Here is a 27528-nt window from a genome sequence, read left to right as displayed (position 1 = left end):
ATAGAAAGGAAGGGTGGTGGGAAAGGAGGGAGGGAGCACCGATTTGCCAAGTACCTACTGTGCACTGAGATCTGTGCCAAACAGAAAGAAGCCCCTTTGCCCCAATGCGCCAGGGGAAATGATATCTGCCACGCACCCCGACGCACACAGACGTCAACCGTACATTCACTTGCTCAAGCATACACTGAGAGCGTCTTCGTGGTTGGCCCTGTGTACTGGGGATGCAGGAGTGAAGAAGACAGACAAAACCTCCACCCTCCAGGAGTTTACACTCTAAACACGGGAGACAGATAGTGGGTAACTAAATATATAACAGAAGGTCAGATAGTGACAAGTGCTAGGAAGTGGGGACAGAGCTGGGAACTCTCTGATAAGGGGACAATAGTACAGAAGCCTGAGTGGGTGAGGGAGCAGGCCAGGGGGATATCTGGGAGAAGAGCATTCTCAGGACAGCAAATACAGAGGCCCTCAGATGGACAGCGCTAGGGCGTTTACAGGATGCCCGGAAGGCTGCTGTGGCTGCGGCCACGTGAGCAAGGAGCTGAGGCAGAGCCTGAGGCTGCCACAGGATCAGGAGCCAGGCACACCAGGCCTGCAAGCTGACTCAAGGACATGAGTGTTAATCTAAGTGAGACGAGCACCTCTGCGCTGTGGAGGAACTCGCTCACATTTTGGGATGTGCGTGGAAAATGGACCATGGGGGCTCAACTCTGAGACTAGGGGTCCCTGCTACGTCAGCCACCCAACCAGTCCAAAGGACCTCTGGCAACTACCGAACGAGGGAAATAGGGAGGAGAGGACCTCCTCCCAGCTCCACCACCAACTCAGCAATAGCCCTGAAGCCCCCACCTTCCTCCCTGTGTGAGCCACTGAGGGCAGCCCCCGGTTCCACTTTGAATTGCTCGTACATATTTTATGCATCCTTCTGGCCGCCTTTAAAGGGGCCCTGCTCTCTGCCAGGTCTTGTGCTGGACATGGCGACATGGCAAAGAGCAAGACAAGGTCACTCCCTCCAAGGAGCTCACACTCTCACAGGGCACCAGCCATGTCAACAGATGGTTCCACCGCAGCAGGACCCTTGTTGGGACAAGGGTGAGCACAGGGGCTCCGGGGCTCTGCACCCAGCCCGGGGGCTCAGGGAAGCATCTGCACTGGGGCCGCTGACTCCCTGCGAAGCTGGAGTCACAGACTCACCCCATGCCTGAGCTGGAGGAAGCTGCAGAGTACCAGCTGCATACCCTTTACTCCACCCACATTACAGGTGGGGAAACTGAGGCTCAGGGAGAGAACGGGTGGGCTCACAGTCACGTGGAAAGTTCATAGCCTAGGTTCTTCCTACTCAAAGCCAGCCTCTAGTAAGGAACAGGGGGCCCTAGACTGAAGGCTCCTTGATGACTGGGACGAGGCACGTCACTCACCACAGCAGCCGCCTCCCCTGGTGCTTGTGCTTGGTAATTTATGTTGAATGAATAAGTGAGTGAGGGGAGACACACCCAATCAGGGGAGCCAAAGGCCCTCCTCCCTCATCAGGGCAGACCTTGCTGCTGGGAATCACTGGAGGACGCCTCCTCTACCTGCATCTAACCTGCCAGGGTCCCACTGACAGCAAACAGGAGCACCGCTTCTTCTTCCCTCAGGTCCTTTCTGGAAGCCTCTGGAGCCAGTACCTGATGGCAGCTCCTCACCCGAGCCCATGACAGCACCACCGCCCCACACACCCACAGTAAGGAGGTCAGGTGGTGATTATTAATACTGGTTTAATGATCACATGATCTTTGAGCAAAAGATTCTCCCATTTCAATTTCCCTGTTTGTAGAAGAGGAAACAGGATCAGAAAGGCTAACTCAGATCCATGGTCTCCCACTCAAAAGTGGTGGAGCCAAGATTCAAATCCCATTGGATTCCCGAGTTGACAAGCTCAGTCCTCCAAATACCATCTCCCTGGCTAGCAGGGCCCCTGTGCTGGCCTGCCCAGAGTTATTCTGGGCGACGTCAGTCTGGAGGCTGGCCGACGGCAAAATGGGGTTTTTTCAATCATTTTTTTTCTCAGAGAAATCTTTTTTCAAATAAAATCAGGCAGGTATATCCAATCATAAGGTTTCATAAACTTTAAAAGCAGAGTTGCCCCAGAAACTCCCCGATGCTGGAGTCTCCCTGCGTGTGGGCTCAGCTGGCCCCTCCTTCTGAGGAGTTGGTGCCTCCCGCTCTGGTCACATCCCAGGCTTAGGAACATCCACCTTGAGGGCGGGTGGAGGGGGCCTTCTCCTCCCCACTTGGCAGATAAAGAAACTGAGCCCAGACATGGAGGCTCTTCCCCAGCTCTGCAGGATGCTCAGCGGCAGAGCTGCGGCTGGAACTCAGTGTCCTGCTTCTCATTCCAGTGGTGTTCTTTGACTGGCAACTGCCTGCAGGACAGAGTGTCCAGCACCAAGGGCAAGAAGAGGGGAGGCTGATATTCTCCCAGGTGGGCAGGATGTCCCTCCCCCACAACCTCCCACCTGCCAGATATTCAACTCCCTAAGTCTCCAGCCCTCTGGCCAGCTGTGCTCTCCCTCCAGAACCCAGAGCAAGGCTGAGAAAGTCCCTTATTCCTGGAGCGGCCCACTCTCCGAGCCCCTCAAGCTCTTCGGTACTGGGAAAGCTTTAGGGGGCCACAGGGAGACCCTCTCGCAGAATACCAAGGTGCGGAAGCCCCACTGACGTCTAAGCAGATTTCACTGAAGGACCACCCACTGCTGTGCAGCAGGCCAAGAGCCCCTCGTGCCCCCCCCACAGAGCCGGCACCTCAGGATTCTGGCCTTTACAGAGGCAAGTCTGAGTTTCTGAGTGTCCATGTGATTCCAGATTCCAGGTGTTTACAGGGATGTATCCGTGGTGTTTGCTGAGACTCTGAGACTGCATGTTATCAAATCACACGATTCTGACAAAGTGTGTGGTACATGTCAGACTGCACCATTCTCAGTGGGAGCAGGTTCCTGAACTGAACTGTCCTGGGCGCCCTGGCCGCCCTCCCCTGAGACAAGGCGGGCCCCTAATGCAGGGCAGCCCCACCCTCCTGCCCCGGCTTGGCCACATAAATCACCCTCCCAATAATATTTGTATTGATGATCTAGATTGGAAGCCTCAGTTGGCTCCATTGTCTCACTTCCTCTCCCCGGGCTCACAGCTGGGGTCCCTTGGCCTCATCTGTGTCTCTAATGTGGCATTTAAATGGAGCAGCAGCAGCAAGGCCCTGCACTGCCCTGGGTGTCGGCGGGTGGGAGGAGTACAGAAACATATTCCTTGAGAGAGGATCATAAAATCTTAGAAAGTGTGGTGCTGGCAGAGAAGCCAAGAAGGCCTAGTCCCTAGCCCACTGGCCCCACCCAGGCGCTTGTCAGATGCAGCAACTCGGGCCCCACCCCCGAGCCCCACTGAACCAACACGGGCATTTGGACAGGATCCCTCTGTGGTCACACGCATGTTACACTTAAGAAGCATGGCGGGGCGCGGCGGATCATGCCTGTAATCCCAGCACTTTGGGAGGTCAAGGCGGGTGGGTCACCTGAGGTCAAGAGTTTGAGACCACCCTGGCCAACACGGCGAAACCCCGTCTCTATTAAAACTACAAAAATTAGCTGGGTGTGGTGGCGGATGCCTGTAGTCCCAGCTTCTCGGGAGGCTGAGGCAGGAGAATTGCTTGAACCCGGGAGGCAGAAGTTGCAGTGTGCTGAGATCGTGCCACTACACTCTCCAGCCTGGGCAACACAGCAAGAGTCTGTCTCAAAAAAAAAAAAAAAAAAAAGAGAGAAGAAGAAGCAGCACTGCTTTAGCCCAACCATTGCATCATGCCGAAGAGAAACCAAGGCCCAGAGAAGGCAAAGGGCTTGTCTGAAGTCACACAGCAGGAAAGATTCTCTGAGTTCCCAGTTCAGGCAGAGGGAATGAGAGGGCGAGTTGCTTCTGGGGTGAGGGGCCGGCCATTTCCGGGCTCCCCTCCCTCTCGAGCTCCCGCCTCCTGTCTCAGGGTGTGGACAGATGGTTCAGACCAGAGTCTGACCCCCCTGTACTCTCCCAGCCTGGAGGGGCCAATGAGAGCTCCGGGGACTCCCCAGAAGGGCACCTCCTCCCGCCACGGCCAGCCAGCTGCCCCTTCTGGCAGCAACTGGACAGCAGATCCCAGGGAAAACCACCACCTGGGTCAGCCCAGCACAGCCAGGCGTCTGTGGAGGGGGGCACGAGGGATGGGAGGCCCCATAGAGGCGGCCAGCAGAGGGCCTGGGAGAGGTGGGGAGGAGGGAAGCTGTGGTCCAAAGAAGGGAGGCAGAGCTGGTGGGGAGGGGGACAGAGAGGTGGACAGAAACAAAACAGGGAACGGGGAAGAGCCGGGAAAGGAAGAAGGGGAAAGAGAGTGGAAAGGGAGCAGAGGCGGTGAAGAGTGATGTCGGGGAGAAGGGAGGCAGCTGGTCCGGAGGTGCACAAGCCCAGTGTGGCCCAGCCCTACCCAGCCTGGCCTGGCCTGGCCCAGCCCCCAGTGACGGTGCAGCTGCCACACTTGGGCCCTACTATGAGGTCAGTCCTGCCCCGGGGCTGAGGGAAAATAAATGGTGTCCAAGATAAAAGGTCCAAGAAATTATTTGTCTTGTTGTCATGTCCTGACTGCAACAGGCAGGGCTGGCAGGCAGGCGGGGCATCACCCCCAAAACACTCAGGCTGGCAGGTTTGGCCCCACACACAGGACCACAGCCCCAGATCCCCAGAACCTGGGCCTGAGAAGGCAGGAATGGGTGGGGGCAGGTGCTTTCCCAGTGAGTGGCAAGGACCAGGAGGCCTCGCAGCAGTCTCCGCTTTTCCTGCCTGGCAATTTTAAATAAATAATCTGTGTGGTATTTGCTCAGTGTCTGTCTAGGCCAGATGCCCTCCAAGCTCTGGGAAGGCGGAGCGCTGCCTGTTTCGCTCACTGCTGAGCACCTTTGTGGACCAGGGCCTTGAGATGTCTCACTCCTCCCAGCCATTGCAGAGGCAGCACAGGCAGGGGAGTGGGGAGAGCTCCCAAGTACTCCAGGAGGGTTGGGCAGTTCCAGGGTCAAGGGCAGGTCAACAGGACCATGGCCCAAGGTATTACGCATGCCACGTATCACAGGTGCACAGGCTCAAGCTCAAAGCGCCCATATGCACACGTGCACATAACACACACACTAGGCTAATTTCCACCACCAGCAGCTTCCACAAAGCATCACCTAGAGGCTCCTGCCCCTTGAAGTGGCCGAACCTGGGGCTGGTGAGTGGTGGCATGGGAGCAGCCACCTGCTTTAGGCCATCCCAGGCAAGCCACCGATACCACAGCAAATGCCACTTAGGGGGCATTTACCAGCCAAAGATCTTCTCATTCACATCTTCAGTAAGTACGCCTGACAATGCTCTCAGGGATTCACTATTGCATCCCCATTTTCCATTTTACAGATCAGGAAACAGACCCAGAAAGGATCAGTGCCAGGTCCAAGATCACACAGCCAGGACCAGCAGAGCTGGCATTTGAACTTGAGGTCTCTGAGGCCAGGAAGGACATGTATACGGGGTAGGAGAAGAGGGTTGGCACATACCATACTTGTCCCCATCCTCGCCGCGGGCACTGATCCTGCGGCCCAGGACCTGGATGTGTTTCCCACTGGTCCGGCTGTAGAGCTGGTACAGCCGCAGCTGCTTACGGCTCACATCGTCCCGAGCCCGCGTCTGGTTCTCCACGTGGATGCGGAAGTCCACGTTCTCCTCGGCAACCAGCACCTGGACAGGGAAAGGGACATAATGAGCCACCCCAGATGTCCCAGACCCACTGCATGCAGGAGCCAGCCACGCCCACCACAAAGACCAAGGGCATGTCTACACCGGCTCTGAGCCAGGCCGTGGCACACACTGATAACCACCCCCTCACTACCCCCATTCAAAGACAAGGCAATGGGGGCTCTGAGAGGTGAGGCAAGTTGCCCAAGGTGGTCCAGCCAGAAAGTGGCAAAGCTAAGAATCAGGTCTAGGTCTATGTGACAACAAAGCTTCTCTTTCCACCACAGCCCCCAGTTAAAGCAAGAACAATTCTCGGTAAAGTGGTGGGGCAGAGCCCCTACCCTGATTCCATCCCGGGGTAGCTGTGAGGACTAAGTGAGCAAATGGGAAGAAAAGTACTCAAATCCATATGGAGATGGGTGAGGAACGAGAGGGGACGGAACGCTGCATCCATGGGGAAAGAGGAAGGCCTGGAGAGCCTCATCCGGGGAACCAACAGGCCAAGTCCTCTGTGACTGCAGCTGATGCTGGGGTCTCCTCCTCACACCCTGAGGGTCCTCATGCTCGCTCCCACACCATTTGCCCACATCCTTAACTCCTCTGGTGAAGCCTTTGTTTTGCGTCTGCCACCAAAATTCCAGCTCCCTTGAGGCTTAGCTTGTGCCTGTCCACATCCTTCAGGAAGCCTTCTCTGGTTACACCAACACACACCGCGCTCATCTTCCTTCCCCTCTCATTGGGACGACGTGCACCTGCCTCCTCACTGGCCTTCTGCTTCTACTCTCGCCTTCTGGTAGTCTCTCTTTACCAAACCCAATCCCCTCTTCATACTCTCCGGGGCTTCCCATCACACTGCGGTGAAGGACTCCTCCGAGGCCTCAAGGCCCTGCAAGGCGAGCCCCTGAATGCTTTTCCACCTTCCTCTCCCACCACTCCCTCCCCACCAGCCACGCTGGCCACTGGCCACCTTGGCGTGACTCTGGGCATTCCAAAATCAAAGCACACTCCTGCCCCAGGGCCTTTGTACTTGTTCTTCCCTCTGCTTTGATGCTCTTTTGCAGATCCTTACATTCTAACCCCTTGAGCTCACTCGGGTCTCTGCTCAAATGTCACCTCCTCATGCAGGCCTTCCTGGACCCCTTTCTGAAGCCACCTCCAGCTCTGACACTCTCCCTCCCCCCACCATGCTTTGTGCTTCTTTCCAGCACTTATCTGGGTTCTGTCTTTTGGCCCCAGTAGACTGGTAGCACCATCAAAAAAAAAAAGAAAAAAGAAAGAGGGAGAGAAAGAGAAAGCTGGAGCAGTGTCTCTCATTTGCCACTATATCCGCAGCACCTAACACGGTAGAAACTCAAACCCTTCTCGAATGGATGCATGAACAAATGTTGAAAAGGCCGGGAGTCCTGTTGTGCCATTTAGCATTGGGGCAGGGTCCCCTGTACCCTGCTGGTTGTATGCATGTCCTACCCCATGTCAACCATAAGGCTGAGCCATTCCTGAAGCCCAGACACCATTCTGGGTTTGTCCCCTGCGTGCCCACAAAGTCTATCACGATGCTAGGCACAAGGGACCCCCATTCCCACGCTGGCACAGCCCCACTCAGCCCATGGCAGAGCTCTTAGGACCCTGGCTGCCAAAACATCTGTCTCACCTCTCAGCTGTGAGCTCCCAAGGGCAGGCCTGTGTTTCCTTCATTTGCTACAGTAGGATCTCTGTCCCCAAGCAGACCTGCATGTATCTCCTGATCCTGGACTGGGCCCGCAGGTATGTCAGCAGGACCACATTGTTGAACCTTCACGATTGTCCTCAGGGCGGAAGCATCATCCCACATTACGGATGAGGAAACTGAGCAGTAACGCAGAATTAACCCCAGGCCTTGTGACCCCAAAGACTGTGTTTCCTGTGCCCCACCCCTGCAGGCAGCCCCAGGCCACTGCCTTGCAGGGCCCTGCCTGCCCCACCAGTGCCATCAGGAGCTGGTCCTGGGTTCAAAACCCAAGGTGTGCCACTCTCCAGCTAAAGAACCTTATGCAAGTTATTAAACTCTAGTGCCTGTTTCCTCGCCTATAAAATAGGGTGATGATAACAGCACCCTCCTCGTGAGTGGCTGTAAAGATTAAATATATAAAGCCATATATTAAGTGCTCAGAGCCGTGCCTGGCTCACTAGGGGTAACTAGTGGGAGAACACAAGGGAGTTTTTCACGGGGCTCTAGGTAAAGCCCTGCAAACAAGATTAGCATGTGGGAAGATGCTATTGCTTTTCATAGTCCTGACAACCATGCACCATGAGAACGCTTTTCACCCGCACTGAACGGATGCAGACACTATGGCCCAGAAAAGTTAAATCCATTGCTCCAAACCACACAGCCCAGTGAGGCAGGGCCTGGCCTGCTGGCCCACCAAGTGTGCCCCCTCTTCACTTCCCCCTCCCCTCAGTGGCCACACACATCACCACTCCACCACTGGCAGCCCGGGTCTGATACCTGGGGCCCGCCTCCTTCCACATCCTGCTGCTCAGGGACAGAACTCCAGTGCCCCTGAGGCCCACACCTGGTGGGCATTTGTCCGGAAGACGCCCCACCCGTGGCCTTTGACCTTCCTGGAATGACTTCCGGAGGTGGCTAGCCCTGTCCCCTCCCCCAAGGGCAGGCCTCTGGCGTCCCCTCCCCGTCCTCCAACTCTCCTCCTGCTCACAGGAGACCTTATCGACCAGAGGTCAAACCAATCTCCTTCCCCCGGGTCCCCGAGGGGAGCTGCCCTGCCCCAGAAGCCGGCCTCCCATTAATGATTTTCTCCCTGGCCCACTGGACAGAGGCAGCGTGGGTGACCCAGGGTCAGCAGGGGCTATCGGGTGGCACTTCCCCAGGATGCGGGAGGGAACAATCCATCTTGCCCAGCTCTCACCATTGAAGCCCCACTCTGTGGCCAGATCAACTCCCAGGGAGGCGGCGGGGGGTGGCCTCTGGTTTGGAAACAAGGTCCGTTCTCCTGGAAAGGCAGGAGGCACCCCGGGCTTCCCAGGCAAGACCTCTGGAGGGTGTGACACCCCCCACCCCAAAGCCTTTCCTAGCCCCACCTCCCAGGCTGGGTGAGGGCCCCCAAACACTCTACTGCAATGGCTTATTGTCCCAAGTCCAGTGTGACTGGTTCATCCCTGAATCTCAGTTCTGCCCTCAGAAGGCAACCAGCAAACGCATGCCAAAAGGCTGAGGCCAAAAGCGAGGGAAACCTGGAGGCCAACATCAGCCCTCCCACTCACCAGCCAGAGTGCCCCACAGAGGGATGTGTTAAGGCAACTGACTGCTCAGCATTCCTCTGTTCCAGACACGCTGCTAAGAAGACCCCTAGGCCAGTCACGGTGGCTCAGCACTTTGGGAGGCCGAGGTGGGCGGATCGCTTGAGGCCAGGAGTTCAAGACCAGCTTGAGGAGTTCAATACCATCTTAACATACTGAAACCCTGTCTCTACTGAAAATACAAAAATTAGCCAGGTGTGGTGGTGCACGCCTGTAATCCCAGCTACCCAAGAGACTGAGGCCGGAAAATCACTTGAACCCGGGAGGCAGAGGTTGCCGCGAGCAGAGATCGCACCACTGCACTCCAGCCTGGGTGACAGAGTGAGAATCTGTCTGAAATAAATAAATAAATAAATAAATAAATAAATAAATAAATAAATAAATAAAAATTTAAAAATAATAAGAAGAAGAAAATGACCCCTAGACATGGCACCTCAACGACCCGTGGAGGTGAGCACCAGTTAAAGCCCATTTCAAGGTCTGCTGCCAGAGTACATGCATAGTGGGGCTGCCTTGGGAACATCCACTTCTCCTGTGCTACTAGCCGGGTGGCAGATCACTTGGCTCGGTGCCCTGCAAGGGGGACCTATCTTCAAGGTCTTCCCAGTACAGTCAGTGTTGCTGTCGGCCTGGCTAACACCCCTCCAGGCATACAATGATCAGGGGTGTTGAAAAGTTGCGGTTTGAACAAAATCAAATTGTTGAAACTCTTTTTTTCTTTTTTGAGACTGAGTCTCACTCTGTCGCCCAGACTGGAATGCAGTGGCACAATCTCGGCTCACTGTAACCTCCACCTCCCAGGTTCACCTCACCTCCCTGATTCTCGTGCCTCAGCCTCCCCAAGTAGCTGGGATTATAGGTGCCCACCACCACACCGGCTAATTTTTGTATTTTTGGTAGAGATGGGGTTTCACCATATTGGCCAGGCTGGTCTTGAACTCCTGACCTCAGGTGATCTGCCCACCTCGGCCCCCCAAAGTGCTGGGATTACAGGTGTGAGCCACCATACCCAGCCTGCTGCAACTCTCAAAAGGAGAGAAGGGTTGGTGCATAAAGCAAGTCTTCGACGGAGACAAGGTGCCTTTTGTCATTCTACCTTGCCTGCCACGCCATGCACATGGATTATCTTTTGGGCCTAGGGTCCTCTTCAGCCTAAGATTCCAGTTGTCCCCAGCCCCTGCTTCCCCTGCCTCAAAGGCTTCAGTTCTGGTAGAAATCTTCACTCTTCCAATGCAGCAACCGCACAGAGGCAAGGAGGCCCCAAGAGGCTCAAATCCCTCCCCCAAGCCTGCCAAGGTCCCCCAGCCCTGGGGACAATCATGGGGCTCAGTGGCACAGAGCCCACCCACCTTCTGCCTTTGGTTCCATCCTCTCCCGGTGCAGCTCTTAACATGAAATGTGATGCCATGTCCCTGCCCAGGCTCCCTATTACCCGGGACAACAGTCAAGTGTCATCCTTACAATCAAGCCCCGTCTACCTTGCAAGCCTCCCCTCTTAGGCACCTTGGTAAGAACCTTCCACGGGAAAAGAGGTTGAGGTAAGCCCCCAGCCTAGTGCCAGCTTCCAGGGATCAGCCAAGGTACCATCTCACACCAGGGCATCCAACAGCCTCCATCACTCCCTCTGGCCTGAAGACCTCAGCCTCTCCAGCCCACTCATGGCTGAAAAGCATGTTTGGGATTTTCCTCTTTCTTCCTGGCCCCCCTTTCCACCTCCCACAAATGTGCATCACATCACACATCACCTATGTACACACACCACCCAGGCAACACTAACACAGCAACCAGCACTGACTGACCTTAGCTGTCACCTGGCTTCACCCCCAGTCAACCAACTTACTTGACTTCTTTAGCTCTCAGTTTTCCCATCAGCAAAATGGGAACTGTTTACAATACGTATCTCAGAAAGAGATTATATTAGTAACAATCATGACTCTTTTTCCTTTAGTTTTGTTTTGTTTCTTAAACAGCCACTGTGTGTTGAGCACTTCCTCTGTGCTAAGAATCTCTTGAGGGACATCTTCGTATGTAATGCCCAGAACAACCCTATGACTTGCCACGATTTTTTTTGAGACACAGTCTTACTCTGTTGCCCAGGCTGGAGTGCAATGGCGTGACCTTGGCTCACTGCAATCTCTGCCACCCAGGTTCAAGCGAGTCTCCCGCCTCAGTCTCTGGAGTAGCTGGGATTACAGGCGCCTGCCACCACACCTGGTGAATTTTTGTAGTTTTTAGTAGACACGGGGTTTCACCATCTTGGCCAGGCTGGTCTTGAACTCCTGACCTCATGATCCACCCGCCTCGGCCTCCCAAAGTGCTGGGATTACAGGCGTGAGCCACTGCGCCCAACCTGGTACGATTATATCCCCATTTTACAGAGAGGGAAACTGAGGCTCAGAGAGGTTACAACACTTGTTTTATGTCACAGAATTGGTGAGAAACCAAGATTCAAATCCAGCCCAGGCTCTCTCCTGCTTTGCCCTCACCTGCCACTGTTCTCCCTCCTCTTCCTCACCCACCTCCTTTCTACTTTTCCAGGATGACAACTGGTTCAGGCCACAGGCCATAGTTTGGGGGCAAGGAGATTGGAATATTGTCCACAAAAAAGCTGGAGCCCTTAAGCCTTCTGCTCCCATTCAAGAGAGAGGGATGGGGCCCCACAGCCTCTCCCGCCCAGGTCCCCATCCTCTGATCCTTGAGGCTTCATGTAACCCGTGCTCCTGTCTCCAGGCAACCTGCCCAGAAAGGGAAGGTTTCCCTGGTCCCAGAAGGGGCAGCCCCCAGACTTTCAGCCACCTTCCACACCACCTGCCTCCTCCAGCAGCAGCAGCAGCATCAGGCCAGCCAAGGCTTTCAGATCTTCTCCAAACTCTAGATTCAAACTGGAGACCTTCACTCCTCTCCAGCGAAAATGCAGTCTCCACTGTGGAGAGAAAATCCACTCTCTCCACCTGAAAATGCAGCTCCCCTAACTCTTCCTGGACTCTGGCCCAAGGGGCACTCTCTGGATTACTGTCATTGAGAGTGAAGCTCATGTTGGCTCCCACTGGTTGGGCACCTGCGCCCATGCCAGGCCCATGTCCACTCCTCAAACAACCTGAGCAGCTGAAACTATTACTATCCCTGTGTTCCAGGTGACAGAGGAAGACACAGAGAGGCCATGAGACTGGCCCAAATTGAACAGAAACTGACAGAGCCACGATCTGAACCCATCTCTGGATCTGAAGCCCATGAGTTTCCCATGGACGGAAAGGGGAGGAGGAAGGCTGGGCCCACCCTGAATCTGAGTGTGGCTCCAATGGGTGCCCCCACATCCTCAACCCCAGGCTTCTGGCCTCTTGCCTGTCACACTCCGCACACCAACTCAGCCAGGACAGACAGTGATGCCGCAAAGGGCCCTTCCCCACCCCCCAGCCTGTCCATTAAGCTCCCAGGGCTATCAATGTATTGATTGGCGGGGCTGAGCCATCAGCAGGGGAGGGGGCGCTGCAGGATAGGGGGCTGGGCCTGAGGGTTGGCTTCCTCTCCCCATACATCAGCCTTCATGGTACAGATCGTCAATATGGGCCCTGCTGCTGCAGGCAGTCAACCCTGGAGCCATAAAGACGATGCCCTGTTCTCTCCCTCCCTTTCCTCTTCCCACCGATCCCTGTTTCAATTCCAGCTCTCTAAAGCCCCCGGGTAGGGAGAGTAGCCATCCATGCCCATGAGCTAACAAACAAGCCCTTTATCCCAGCATTCAAAACCCACCACAGTCTTTTCCATCACCCCCATTCCTGGGAATGGATGCGCCAGTCACCCCAGTCACGCGGAGGCTCACAGTGTCCTCTTCACCCGGTTTGCTCTTATTTGAAGATCTGCATGAAGCATCGACCCAGGCCAGACCCTCTTGCCCCAGAGTCTGGTTCCGGGCCTGTCATCAGAGTCCCCACTGCACCCTTGAGCTCTTGCTCTCCAGCACATACCCCCCCGTTCCTCTCAAGTCTCCAAGGGCTAGGATAGGTGCTGGCCTTTGCTGTGCCCCAGCCCCTGGCACAGATGAGTGGGTGGGGGGAGTCAGTCTGGGTCCCCACCCCCCGGGAACCTCTCCGCCAAACCTCCACTCACTGACCCAACATTCCTCCAGCATGCCAGGTCTGTGCCAGGTGCCATGGTGCCTGCAACACAGGTCAGACCTCCCTTTGACTTCCAAGAACCCGTGGGCTGGTGGACAAGCCGGCCTTGAGACACCCCAGAGTTGAATGCAGATACACAGCTCACGTTTACTCAACACTTATCATCAGCCAGGCGCTATGCCAAGTGCATCCCCCAGGCAGGGGGAACTCACCCTTCCAGCAACCCCGGGAGGGAGGTTCTGTCCTAATGCCTACAGGAATGATAAGTCACAGAGAGGCCAGTCAATCACTCAATCACATGGCCAACTGAAGCGTGCTGGGCCTGGAACCCATCCATCCCCGTGAGCCCCGCAGAGTGCCCTGGATCAAAGACAGTGGCCAAGTGCTATGCGATTCCAAAGCAGAAGGTGGGATGGGGATTGGGGGAAACAAGAGCTGCCCGAAGTATGTGCCATCTCTTCATGGAAGAAGAGCCTTGGATACCTTCTTCATTCCCCTCAAAACCAGTCCAGGCCCAGGTATGCAGCAAGTGTCCCGTAAATGTTGGTGGATTGTTGATGATGAGCAGCACTATATTTAAGTGCCTACTACATGTCTGGTCATCAATTACTCCTACCAACAGGCCAGGGGAGTGGGATTAGTATCCTTAATTTGCCCATGGTGAGGAAGGGGAGACTCAGAGAGGTTAAGGGCCTTGCCCAAGGCCACACAGTCTTGAGTGGTAGAGTGGCAATTAAGTCCAGACTAAGTCCAAAGCCTGTGCTCCCAACGCAGACTGGAGGAGGCCTGGTGCCACTGATCCAAGGAACACATCCTTTCTAGCTTTCTTTAGCATCCCATAGCATGTTATGTACCTAACACAGACAATATCATTGATTGAACAATTACTTTTACTCAATTATTCATGGAGTGTTTTGCCATTGTGCTAGCTACTCTGTGTGCAATATCCCACTTAGTTCTCACAATAACCCTTAAGAAGTAGGTATTTCTCTCTTTTTTTTTTTTTTTCAGATGGAGTTTCGCTCTTGTTGTCCAGGCTGGAGTGCAGTGGCGTGATCTTGGCTCACCGCAACCTCCGCCTCCCAAGTTCAAGCGATTCTCCTGTCTCAGCCTCCTGAGTAGCTGGGATCACAGGCACCCATTAAGCCCGGCTAATTTTTGGTATTTTTAGTAGGCATGGGGTTTCACCATGTTGGCCAGGCTGGTCTCGAACTCCTGACCTCAAGTGATCCGCCCATCTTGGCCTCCCAAAGTGCTGGGATTATAGGCGTGAGCTACTGCACCTGGCCAGAAACAGGTATTTCTCATGATCCTATTTTACAGATGGGGACACTGAGGTGTAGAAAATTGAAGGTTAAGGAATATTTGCTGAGCAGCTGCCAAGAAGCACAGCCAGGATGCAACCTAGGTTTCCCCTACGCCAAAGCCTACGCATTCAAGCATTACAGAAGCCACTGACCTCACCTCACTGATACCCAGGTGTGTAAATCAAAGCTCAGAGAGAGAGGTCAGTGAGCCTCGGCCATAGCCAGGACTGGAACCCAGGTATTCAGGGATTCTTCTCTGTGGCCCACATGGGGTTGTCTTTGGCCCCATCCTTGGCACAACAGCATTTTGAATGGCCTGAGGCCTTTTGCCACTGAGATGTCAGAGCAAACACACTGCTAGCAAGCCGGACTAAAGCCCAAGGGGCCTACTGACCTGCTGGGGTTTCAGAACAAATCCCCATGCTCAGGCCCAAAGTGCTGACAGCAGGCCCAAGCCCCTTCTTTTTTTTTTTTTTTTTTGAGACAGAGTCTCCCTCTGTCACCCAGGCTGGAGTACAGCGGCCGGATCTCAGCTCGCTGCAAGCTCCGCCTCCTGGGTTTACACCATTCTCCTGCCTCAGCCTCCCGGGTAGCTGGGACTACAGGCGCCCGCCACCTCGCCTGGCTAGTTTTTTGTATTTTTTAGTAGAGACGGGGTTTCACTGTGTTAGCCAGGATGGTCTCGATCTCCTGACCTCATGATCCGCCCGTCTCAGCCTCCCAAAGTGCTGGGATTACAGGCTTGAGCCACCGTGCCCGGCTGGCTCAAGCCCCTTCTAAGGCCAGCCCTCCCCTCCATGCACTGCCACGGGGTCTTATGCATTAGAGAAGAGCTGACACAGCAAAAGCTAGGAGCATACAGAGGTTCCTCAGAGCAGCCCTCACCCACAGAAAGGAGAAATCAACACCTCCCCTCCCACAGTGACGACAAGACAGCAGCCCTGGGGAAGGACTCACTATACCTGCTGGGGGCGGGCAGGGGGCAAGGGAACCTTCCTAGAGTAAGAGGCATAGGAGCGTGGTCCGGACTACAAACAAGAGTTTGGATCATGGACTGTCCCTCCACAACTATCTGAGGCAGTAGGGACGGTTTCCTTGGTTGCTTTTTCCCATTGTACACATGCAGAAGCTGAGACCCAGGGAGGTTAAGTAACTTGCCCAAGGTCACACAGCAAAGAGAAGGCAGAGCCACACTCCAGAGCCCTCAGACAAGTAAGCTTGAGTCCTAGAGTCGGGCAGACCCAGAGCTGAATCCAGCTCTGCCTCTCTCTTGCTATGTGACCAAAAGCAGGTTACTTCATGCCCCGGTGCCTCTCTTTTTCTTCCTCTGTAGAATTCCCTAGTTCCAGGCTGGTTGTGAGGCTTGACCTGGATAATGTGCAAAATCACATGGCGGGCCGGGCACGGTGGCTCACGCCTGTAATCCCAGCACTTTGGGAGGCCGAAGCAGGCGGATCATGAGGTCAGGAGATCAAGACCATCCTGGCTAACACAGTGAAACCCTGTCTCTACTAAAAATACAAAAAATTAGCCAGGCGCGGTGGCGGGCGCCTATAGTCCCAGCTACTTGGGAGGCTGAAGCAAGAGATGACGTGAACCCAGGAGGCAGAGCTTGCAGTGAGCCGAGATCACACCACTGCACTCCAACCTGGGCGACAGAGTGAGACTCCGTCTCAAAAAACAAAACAAAACAAAACAAAAAAGCACACGGCAGCCGGGTGCGGTGGCTCACGCCTGTAATCCCAGCACTTTGGGAGGTCGAGGCAGGTGGATCACCTGAGGTCAAGAGTTCAAGACCAGCCTGGCCAACATGGTTAAACTCCATCTCTACCAAAAACACAAAAATTACCCAGACGTGGTGGCATGCAGGCTGAGGCAGAAGGATTGCTTAAACCTGGGAGGCAGAGGTTGCAGTAAGCCGAGATTGCACCATTGCACTCCAGCCTGGGCAATAGAGCAAGACTCCATCTCAACAACAATAACAAAAAAAGCACTTGGTCTGTAGTGAGCGCACTATACCTGGTGGCCACCATGAATACTGTTGTTGTTTTTGGTGGCTTGATGTGCCTGCACCCCAATTTTCCACACCCACAAGTCTCCTGCTAGAGGACTAGGTCAGAACCAAAAGGCCCTGCAGAAAATGGAAATCTCTTCCCGATCCCCCTCTAGTCTCCCTTTGGGGGTCCAGTGTGTCCTTGGAGCTGCCCAGGGCAGGGTAGAGGCTGCATCTGTGACCCTGATGGGTTGCCCCAAGCCTGCTGACACTGGCCGTGCCAATCACAAGAAATTCTAAAAATCCACCTCCTTATCTCAGAGCGGGTGACACTCCCGAGCTTCAGGAATGCTGGTGGGGAGCCCCGCCCCGTCCCCCTCCCCCTCCTCCTCCGCTGGGGAAAGGCTGGAAGAAGACTGCTGAATTCTCCAGGCCCCAGCCCCCAAGTATCCCCCGCTAACTCTGGGACCCTCTCAGATCAACACATTCCAGGAGGATCAGGACCTGCAGACTCCAAGTCAGACACCCTCAAGCCCAGAGACGCCTACCTGGGCTCTCAACATCCCCCCCTACACCAGAATCCAAAGAGAATCTCACTACAGAGCCCTAGCATGTCCCTAAGGACTCCACGGGCACACCAATGTTATTTCTGAATAATTTCAGGATCCTTTGAGAAGACGGTCCATCTGCTATGGCAGAAAGAATACAAGATCTTGAATCCAGCATATTGGGTCTTAGCTATGACCCTGAACAAATCCCTTCCTCATTCTGTGCCTCGGTTTCTCCGTCTGTGAAACAGAATTGTTACCCTCTCTTACCTTGCCCTCCCTGTAGAATGGTTGAAAGAACCGAACCAGCTTCCCAATGTAAGGGACACTTTAGAATTTCTACAAGCACCTTCTAAACTTCACGCAAATCACTGCTCCTCGGACTCAGTTTCTTCCCCTGCTAAACGGAAGGAAGATGTACGTGCCTGCCTCACTCCACTTCACAGTGCTGGGAGAGGAGGGAGCAGAATAGACAAGACTCTGCTCATCTGGCACTTTCTCCCTTTAAACTTAGAGGCCAGGGACTGACCAGACCTTATTCCCAAGGCAGCAAGAAGCAGGCTCCCAGCAAGCATGTGCTGAATGAATACCTGACTGTGGATGGATGGATGATGTTGCTTTAAGAAATTAAAAGGCCAGGTGGGTGGCTCACACCTGTAATCTCAGCACTTTGGGAGGCCAAGGCAGGCAGATCACCTGAGGTCAGGAGTTTGAGACCAGCCTGGCCAACGTGGTGAAACCCTGTCTCTACTAAAAATACACAAATTAGCCCAGCATGGTGGTGTGTACCTATAATCCCAGCTACTTGGGAGGCTGAGGAGAGTCACTTGAACCCAGAAGACAGAGGTTGTGGTAAGCCGAGATCACGCCACTGCACTCCAGCCTGGGTGACAGAGCTCAAAAAAAAAAAAAAAAAAGTGCCATCCACTAACAGAGCATTGCATCCTCTTTTTGTCCCAAAGGACACTGTCTCCAGCTTCCCCATCCTAGCCAGCTTAAAGAAAGGGTCTAAACCTCACTGAGGAGGCTGGGTGTGGGGGTGGTCACGCCAAGAGGGGGCATGGAAGGAAACTTCCAAACTTGAACACTTCTTGTGGTGAGAGAGGAAGTGGCGCTGCAGGAGGGACAAGAGGCTAAGGGGCTGGCAGGAGGGACAAGAGGCCGGGGATGCCCCCCCGCACCCCGCCCGGCCTGGCCTGCGTCATGCCTGGTCTGTCTGGGGAAGGCCAGGACCTAGCCGAGCCTGGCGGCAGGAACAATGTCAGGCAGGTGCCGGCCGAGCTGCGGGAAAGGCCCAGCCCGGTGTCATTGTCAGAGCTCAGCCAAGTGCAGAAAAGCAATTTACTGGTCACGCCGCTTGCTCCCCACGGAAATTTTTAAAATTCTTCCAATTTGAGCTATCTACGGTGTCCCGAGTCGTGTGGAGAAGGGATGAAGGGATTTTATTAAATTCCCAGCTTCCTACTTCCTAGGGTGGCCAGCGGGTGAGGGCGGGGCTCACCACTTCGGGGGTGGGCAGGACGGTGTCTGGCATTGAATGTGCTCATGGAAACGTAGCTGGGGGCAGGGACCCATTCTGAGCCTGGTAGCGATGGACAGGAGGAAAGGAGGGGCCCAGAAACTCCACTGCTGAGACTGGACCAGTCCTGGAAAACACTGAGGTGGGGGAGGGAAGGGTGTAGGCACATCCATTTCCCAGCAGCCACAGTGTGCCTTCCTGGGGGGATGAGAACTGGCAAAACTTCCCCACCCCTATCATATACCAGTTTAACTCCATGACCAACCATTTCACAAATGATGCAGCGAAGATTCTGGGGATCCACAGAGAGGGAAAGATGGCGCTGGAGCTGGGGTTCAGGCCTAGGCCACTGGATTGCAAAGCCCTGAGCCCTTCCCTCCACGCAGAGAGGCTTCCCTGGGCCCTGCTCACCCTAAAGGAGCTTCAGCTGCTACCCGCTAAGTGCAGCCTACCCAAACCTCAGCAGGGAGCAGGCCTCAGATTCCTGGCAGTTAACATCATGTGGCTCCCACCCCTCATTTCAACCATTAAGGCCACCCGACTTTTGTTCCTATAGTGTAAATGGGGACATAAGCCTGACAACCTTGCCCATAACTCCCAGGATAACATTTCTTTATCTTTAGGGGTCATAGATGTTTTGAAACTCTGTGGGGAGCAGACAACGCTCTTCCAGACACAGCACATTTGAGCACCATTTTTGTGCAATGTTTCAGGGGCCTCCCCCTCCCACAATCCCATCCTTTGACACTCCAAGGGTACATGGACCATGGGTTAAAAACATCAGTCCTATGGCACTTTGGATGCAGAAAGGCCGGTGGGGACAAAGGGGCGATGGAAGGGGGAAGGTGGAGGTGGTGGGGAGAGGAGGTTCCCTCACCTGCTCTAAGGCTGCCGCTTGACCTAACCAGGGCAGACCACCCAGCTCTGTCCCAAGATGCTGGCTCTAGCTCTGGCCAGGAGGTGGAGGTGGGATGCAGAGTCCACACTCCCTCCCTCCAGCTCCCCCGGAGAACACAAAGACCACACAGCAGCCCCTCCTGGGCCCCACTTCAAGAAGAACCAAGAGCAGCAGGCATCCAGAGGCTTGAGCCACACGTCTGCAGGCCTCCCTGCTACTCCATGCCCATTTCATCACTCCTGCCCCCAGGCTCAGAACTCTGGAAAAGAGCTCTTGCCCAGGTCAGACAAGCAGACCCCCTGGAGTGACCCCGGGGCCTGCCCTCTGCTTGGGGACTCAGCTGCAGACCAGGCAGGCCATGCCTGGCACTGGCCTCCCTCTTTGACACCAGCCGTTCCCCACCCCCGCCCCCATCACCACACAGGGTCACATCTGCTTTGGCAAACAGCCAGTCTTAAGTTACTGACTCCAGTTATATTGATTCAAGGAGTCACTGGGGACTCCAGCCTGGCCAACAGGAGGAAAGAACCCATCAGTCCGTCCACCCTTCCGTCCCCAAGCCCTACTGGATGCTCCCAGCTCAGTGCCTATCAGGAGGGTAACAACCCTCTCCTGGGTGTGGAGAGAAGATAACAGGCCCACCACCGCCAAACACGGCGAGAGGCTGCTGAGTCCCAGCAGTGCTCAAGGCACACAACACTCCTTGAGCCAGAAAACCGGGAGAACCACCAATTTCCTGTGCTTAAGACTTGCTCTGGGGATCTCCTGAATCCAGAAGGCTAAGGTCTAAGATTCTTCTCTAATCCCGGAAAGCCACCTGCCTTCCACCGAGGGGGAAGGGTCAGACAACCTTCTTTTGGCCTGTGGCCAGTTCCTCCTGGCCTGGCCCCTTGCAGCGCTAGGTGGGTGGGGGCTTGGGGAGCTGACGCTTCCTATTCCCTTTGCCCGCCGCCCCCCCACCCCCAACATGCAGAGGCAGCCCTGGTCTGGTTCTAATCGGGGCTGAAGTCGGCTCCCTTTTTCGCTCTTCTCTCTCCCTCCCCCCAACCCTTTTTCCTTCATTTCTACGGCTTTGGAAGCCAGAGCGTTCCAACTGTCTGTGTGCCAAGACCTTCCCGAGTCTGAAAGCTGCTGAAGTAACAGATCAGATTTTAGCAAGTGCTTTCCAGGCTGAGCGCCAAGCCCTCTTCTGATTCACGGAGAGCGAGCGAACGGGGAGCAGGCGGGGAACCAACGAGGGCTGCACCACCTTAGGCGAGGGAGTGCGGAGCGTGGCCCGTCCGGGAGCGGCCTCGCGGGCAACGGCCACTCGGCCTAGGCGCCCTCGAGGTTCCCCTTGTCCCGGGCGTGTGTGTGTCTGTATGTGTGTCTCAGTGCTCCAAGCGCCTTCAAAACCACAGAGTAATTTACAACTGAAGCTTTCTCCCTGGACTCGAAATCCACTCGGCTGAAAGCCTTTTTGTTTGGAAGCGGTGATGTTAAGGGAAGGTTGGCAGAGAAAATCCCTAGGTCCTACCCCTCGCTGACTGCGGGCAGGGGTCTTAGAGCCGGGTATATTGCTGCGGCTGAACCCGCCGGGTCTGCGGGATCTCCTTCCAGCCGAGGCCGACAGGGGCCGCGACAGCCAGCGCCGCCTCGGGCCCCGCGGCAGAGCCCCTTGCCCTTGGCCGGTCCCCCGCCGGCGCAGGGCGCGCGCGGAGCCGCCCTTCCGCGCCCTGGGAACAGGTGCACTGGGCTCGGCGCCCAGGAGGGGTGGGGCACAGGGAGGGGGCGCGGCCGGGGAAGGGGTTCGGCGTGTACCGCGAGGCAGGGGCGGGAGGAGGTCAGAGTCAGGAGCCCACGTACCTGTACCTGGAAGCACAGCAGCAGGAAGTGTAAACACCTGCGGGAAACAGATGGAGAAGCGGTCAGTGGGACCTGAGGAGGGGGGCGCACGGACAGACAGACACGCAGTCGAACAGTCAAGCGAACGGACGGGCGGGTAGACAGAGGCACAGGGCACAGGCACACGGACAGACGGCCAGGCAGGGTGGGCAGCCCCGCGCGCGGGCGCTTACAGGCAAGTGCAGGCGGAGGGCGCTGAATACATCGCTGGGCGGGAGGGAGGCGGCGGCTCCTAGCCCAGCCTGCACATGTCCGCTCCGCGCGGCCGGGACCGGGCGCCTCCGCCGCCGCCGCCGCCGCCGCCGCCGCTGCTGCTGCTCCCTCCTCGCCGGCTGCTGCTGCTGCAGACTCTGCTGCTCCGGGGCGCTCCGCGGCGCGCCCTGCGGCATCAGCGCCCCGCGCGGCTCCTCCCGAGCGCTGCGCCCTCCGGGCTGGCGCAGGGGCTGCGGGGCGGCAGCCGCTGTGCAGGAGGCGCCTGGCTGGTGCGGGGAAGCTTGCTCACTGCTGGCCGGCCGGCCGTCCGGGCGTCCGTGGGAGGTTGGCTTCCCGGCTCAGTTCGGGGACAGCATGCGCAGCGGGGCTGGAAGCCGGGTTGCACTCTCCGGCCCGGGCGCGGAGCTGCGTGAGGCCAGGGGTCAGCGCTCCGGGGTCGGGGCGCGCGGCTGCAGCACGAAAGCGTCACGGCCGCTCCGTCTGGGCGCCCGCCGGCTCATGTCTCCTCCTCCGCGTCTCTCCGGCCGTGCGCATCGCCGCCTCCCACCACTGGCGGCGGCCGGGGCGTTTTCTACGCGCTGGCGGCGAGGGGGCGGGGGGCCGGGGGCGGGCCCGGGCCAGAGCCGGCACAATGAGGATGCGGGGCCTGGGGGCTCCCCCCTCGGGGCGCGGCCGGACGGGCGCTCAGCTCGCCTGGGTGCGCCCAGCCCACATCAAAGGCGGCCCTGCCTGCTCGCCTGCCTGCCGCGGCCTCTCGCTGCCTCCTCCTCCTTCTCCCGGCGGCTCGGGGTTGGAGGGGAGGCGCTCAGACTCTCGGCGACGGAACCGGCAGCTCCGAAGGGGCAGGACCCACGAAACTGAAGCTGGTGAGCGCTGGAAGCCGTCGGAGCTCTGCGCCCGAACGCAGTGACCCGCTCCTCCGCGCAAACGTTGCCCAAACTGGGCAGACGATGCTTCCCAAGAAAGCAGTTAGGTACGGAGCGTCCTCACCTGCCCACATTCGCTAGTCGCACTCACCAGCGCTCGAGTGGGGAGCCGAGAGGGGGCGGGTCAGACCCAGCCCCGGGGCGGCTCCACTGAATGGGGGTCGCTTTTACCCGCTCTGTGATCGTGGAGTTTCCCAGCCACCCTCTTGACTGGCTACGCACTTAAGTGAGCCCCCTTTCTCTTCTTACGTCCCTGCCGCTGCGAAGGGGGCTCCGGGGCGTCTCTCCTTCCCACCCCTTGCCGCCTCCAGGGTTCTGGGGTCGGTTCACGGGATCCCAGCTGGGCTCTCCCGTAGGCGAGCCAGCTTTGGAAACACACGGCTACCACCAAGCGGCCCCGAGACGTCACTGCAACCCCAGCACGGACGGCTGCACGCCGGGGAGCAGCCAGCAGGACTCTGGTCAGCGACCACGCTGAGGCCCTCTTCCGGCCTCCTCCCAAAACCGGGCTGAGACTTGCCTCCGTTTGCATACTATGCAGCTTCGTTCCTTTAACCAGGGTCCCATTCAGGACACTGGTTCTTACCGCCTCCACCCCTTCCAGAGGCATAAGTCCTGTCCTTCCCACCAACTCCAAAACGTAGATGTTTTTGTCACGCACCTGCCTCACTGTCTAGAGCCGGTGTCAGCCAAGCTCTGCTTAGGCCCGATGCTAAGGAAAGTAGGTCAGTGAGAAAGACATTGGAGTACAGCCTCAACCAAAACTCAGGAATCTGGACTGTTTGGTTAAAGCCTCCTTGCGTTGGCAATGGTTGATGGTCCACTAGAGCATAAACTGAGGTAGGACTGTGGAACGGTGCTATTTCCTGAAGCCATGAATATAAAACATTAGTAATTGTTCCAAATATTAGGCCTCCTTGCAAGCTATTTTAAGTTCCCTTTCAAAGCTGAGGCTATTTTAAACAGCCTCTGTTCCAACACTGGACACAAGTGCAGAAAACCTTTTCAAAACCAGGTGCTGAGTGATGGCGAAAATTCCTGCATGAAGCTTTTGAGCTGAATTTACTTAGACATTCTGATTGCCAGAGCTGGACTTGCAAAGTTACTCGTAACTTTCCAAGTTCTGGAGAAAATGAACCAATCCCAAGATAGGATGCAATGACGAACCATAAATAGAAATGGACAGAAATTCTCCCACCGATGACCTCAGTCATTGCCACCATCTTTGATCTTGCTTTATAGGAAGATTGACAAACCCAGTCAAGAGGGGTTTTTGGCTTACCATCTGCTAGTTTGAAGTATCTCCTGGCTAAGAATCATGCTTCAAATTTTCTGTACTGTTACTATTATTACTTGTGAATGGAATGGGTATATAATTATTTATACCCTATCTAAAATGCTTGCAGTATTTTTCAATGCTCGGATAAAGTATATTTGCCAATCTCACCTATCAAACAAATCAGACTGACCAAAAAGTCCAGCCAAGAGAACACTTCTGAGTAAGAGCATAAACTCAGGAGTCAGAGGTAGCGCATTTGAATACTGTCACCAACATTTACTTACAAATTCCAGCAAGCAACGGTTTGAGACTCTGCTTCCTCCTCTACAAAATACGGCTAAGAACAGTAACGACTCTCACAGAGTTGTGAGTACTCAATGAGTGTCTGGCACACAATGAAAACTCCAAACATTTTAGCTAACTAATAATCCTAATTACGGTTTTCAGGTTATTTTCACATTTCTTTCTGAACAACTGTATGAAGTAGGGAGGCAAGATCACTTCCAATTTACAGTTGAAGAGGCATCTAGTCAGAATGTCTTTTGACTCCAAATCAATTTTATACTACACATTCTTTTCCCCACCACTCACACCCTCACGTCTGGTTTCATGTACCTATTTACCAATATGACCTATTTACCATATGCCTGAATCTTAAATGGGTTCTATCTGGATTTAGCATGTTCATACAACACTTAATGTATACCACTATTTTAGTAGTCACTTCTTACTAGTTCAATCACAATTTATTGAGATCCTACAGTGTCGGGCCCTCACTGAAAGACAGGCAAGATCCCTGCACTAAAAAAGTACTTCGTCTCCACTAGGGAAGATGAGCCATAAGCAAACACACCAAGAGATAAATGCTGGCTTGTTACCAGTGCTTTGAGAGAAACCAGTGGGATGAGATGAACAGTACAGGAGATAGAGCAAGCTAGAAGACCTCTTGGTAACATTTAGGCCAAGACCCAAAGACAGGAGATAGCCATGCAAAGGAATATTCCAGGTAAAAAACGCAAAGTGCCTCCAGTAGAAAAAGGCTAGGCGACTGGCAGGGTTAGCCAGGGAGAGTGTGGCAAGAGATAAGGGTGAAAGCAGGCAATGTTCTTGACCAGGCCTTCGCAGGAAATGAAGTAGCCATCAATGGCTTAAGGGTACCAGTTTTGCAATGCATCCGTTTTAAGTGTACGGTTCAGTTCTGACAAATGTATCTAGGTACAAACACCACCTCTTCTCAGGCAATCTTCCAGCCCCCAATTACTGGTCCCAAACAATCATTTATCTGGCACTGGTTTATTTTCAATTTCATATAAACAGAACCACCTAGTATGTGCTTGTGTCTGGCTGAGCATGTTTGAGATTGGTCCGTTGTTGCATTTTGCAGTAGTCAATTCTTTTTCATCATGGGATAGTATTTCATAGTATAGATATGCCACAATTTGTCAATTAAGGGCTTTCAAACTGAGTCAAAAATCAGTTTGTTAAAAAAGCTTTACCCTGGCTAAGAATGAAGTGGAATGCTGTTACACCATCCCACTTCATTCTTAGTAGCTGGAGTAAGCAGGACACTAAGAAAGCTAGCTGTTACCAGTCCAGGTAAGGGTACTGTAGCTTGGGCTACGCAGCCATGTGCTATTTTGGGGTCGGAATCAGACACACCTGCATTAAATTCACAGCTCTAAGTTAATAAACTCAGGCAATTTTCTGAGGGGAGTTAAGAATGTATGTTGACTGGTAACACAATGAAATGAAAGCCCTGCAGAGCATCTCGATGCCTTGCCTACTGACTAACCCTAAGCACCTAGAACTCTTGTCTAAGACAAAGTATGTATTTAAATCCCTTTGTTCAAGTGTGCAAGTAAACTGAGCACTGCAATCTTTCCACTTGTTTTCCACTTCTTCCCAGTCTTGACGGAGAAGACGCCTAAGATTCAGGGAATCTGTGGAGTACAAATATTGTGGAGACAGAGATGGAAAACATCTAGCCTAAGAACACAGGACAGGCCGGGCACGGTGGCTCACGTCTGTAATCCCAGCACTTTGGGAGGCTGAGGTGGGCGGATCATGAGGTCAGGAGTTTGAGAGGAGCCTAACCAACACAATGAAACCGTGTCTCTACTAAAAACACAAAAATTAGTCGGGCATGGTGGCACACACCTATAATCCCAGCTACTCAGGAGGCTGAGGCAGGAGAATCGCCTGAACCCGGGAGGCGGGGGTTGCACTGAGCTGAGATCTGGCCACTGCACTCCAGCCTGGGGGACAGAGCGAGACTCCGTCTCAAAAAAAAAAAAAAAAAGGACAAGCAGCCTCAAGCAGCACTGTCTTCAGTAGTATCAGATAATCAGCAAAGTAGACCCTTAGCACAAATAGGCTGTAAAGTTTTCTCAAAGCCAGCTCCTAGAACGCGCACAGCATTAAATCTTGGGACCTCTACTGCCAAGTCCACGAGTCAGGGAGCAACTGGCTTTTCATTAAGGAACTGGCTAGAAAGTAGCCTCACTTTCTTAAACTTTAACCCTGTATTTCCAGAGTCCAGGACACCTTTATAATAGGCTCAGTACAAACTTGTAACCCTCAACTTTTTTTTTCTTGGACAATTTCCAAGAAAAGACTCACACCCTATACAATGCTCATCTCTCCTTGCTCATTAAGCTAGTACTATCAAGAGCTACATAGCGGGTCGTAATCCCAGACCTTGGGAAGCTGAGGCGAATGGATCACTTGACGTCAGGAGTTTGAGATCCTCCTGGCCAATATGGTGAAACCATTTCTATACAAAATACAAAAATTAGCCGAGTGTGTTGGCGTGCACCTGTAGTCCCAGCTACTCAGGAGGCTGAGGTGAGAGAATCACTGGAACCCGGGAGGCGGAGGCTGCAGTGAGCCAAGATCACACCACTGCACTCCAGCCTGGGCAAGAGACTGAGACCCTGTCAAAAAAAAAAAAGAAAAAAAAAAAAAGATTTTATCTGTTAAGAAAAAAAGAAAAAAAGAAAAAAAGCTGGTCGGGCGCCGTGGCTCACACCTGTAATCCCAGAATTTTGGGAGGCCAAGGCGGGCAGATTACCTGAGGTCAGGAGTTCGAGACCAGCCTGGCCAACATGGTGAGATGCTGTCTCTATTAAAAATATAAAAATTAGCTAGGCATGGTGGCATGTTGCCTGTAATTCCAGCTACTTGGGAGGCTGAGGCAGAAGGTTACTCACTGTAACCCGAGAGGCAGAAGTTATAGAGACAAAACTGCACCACTGCACTCCAGCCTGGGAAACAGAGCAAGACTCTCTCTCAAAAAACAGAACAAAAATAAAAGCTACTTAACAATGGTTTGGTTAACAACAGACCACCTGTATGGTGGACCCAGACTAAAAGGGAGCTGACCATTGTACCAGATGCATTACTCGTGTTCATGATGCTGGTGCAAAGAAACCTGTACAGCACATACTTGATACTATGAAAATAAATGTTACTGATTTACATATTTATTGCATTTTATCAGTGTTATCCTTAACCAAAAAAAAAAAAAAAGCCTCAGGCAGTATTCCAGATGGCAATGTTATAGACGACAGCATCGTCTTATTGCCCCTGAAGACCTTCCAGTGGGACAATGTATGGTGGATGAGTGACTTGTTGATGATCCTGACCCTATGGTAGGCCTAGGCTAATAACCCTATCGTAAGCCTACGCCTAGTTAACAAAAAAGTTGAAAAAAACTTAATAGAAATGTACAGAATAAGAAGGTATTTTTGAGGCCGGGCACGGTGGCTCACGCCTGTAATCCCAGCACTA

The 27528-nt window shown here is 54.3% G+C and overlaps 1 protein-coding gene across 1 annotated transcript in view; it reads right to left on the bottom strand.

Annotated features, from left to right (window-relative positions):
* The window catches only part of FGF18 (fibroblast growth factor 18), a 38160-nt gene extending 16097 nt beyond the window's left edge, over positions 1 to 22063 (bottom strand). Inside the window, exons 1-3 of the mRNA XM_025388407.1 lie at positions 21495 to 22063; positions 21283 to 21319; positions 5583 to 5763 (exon numbers count right to left, since the gene is read on the bottom strand). Coding sequence (XP_025244192.1) covers positions 5583 to 5763; positions 21283 to 21319; positions 21495 to 21526 — 250 coding nt within the window. The 5' untranslated portion in view covers positions 21527 to 22063. The remainder of the gene's footprint in view (positions 1 to 5582; positions 5764 to 21282; positions 21320 to 21494) is intronic.
* Between the last annotated feature and the right edge of the window lie 5465 nt (positions 22064 to 27528).

This window comes from Theropithecus gelada, chromosome 6, assembly GCF_003255815.1.
Source record: "Theropithecus gelada isolate Dixy chromosome 6, Tgel_1.0, whole genome shotgun sequence".
NCBI lineage: Eukaryota > Metazoa > Chordata > Mammalia > Primates > Cercopithecidae > Theropithecus > Theropithecus gelada.
Note: the sequence above shows the minus strand (reverse complement) of the source record. Positions and strands in the feature narration are given on the sequence as shown.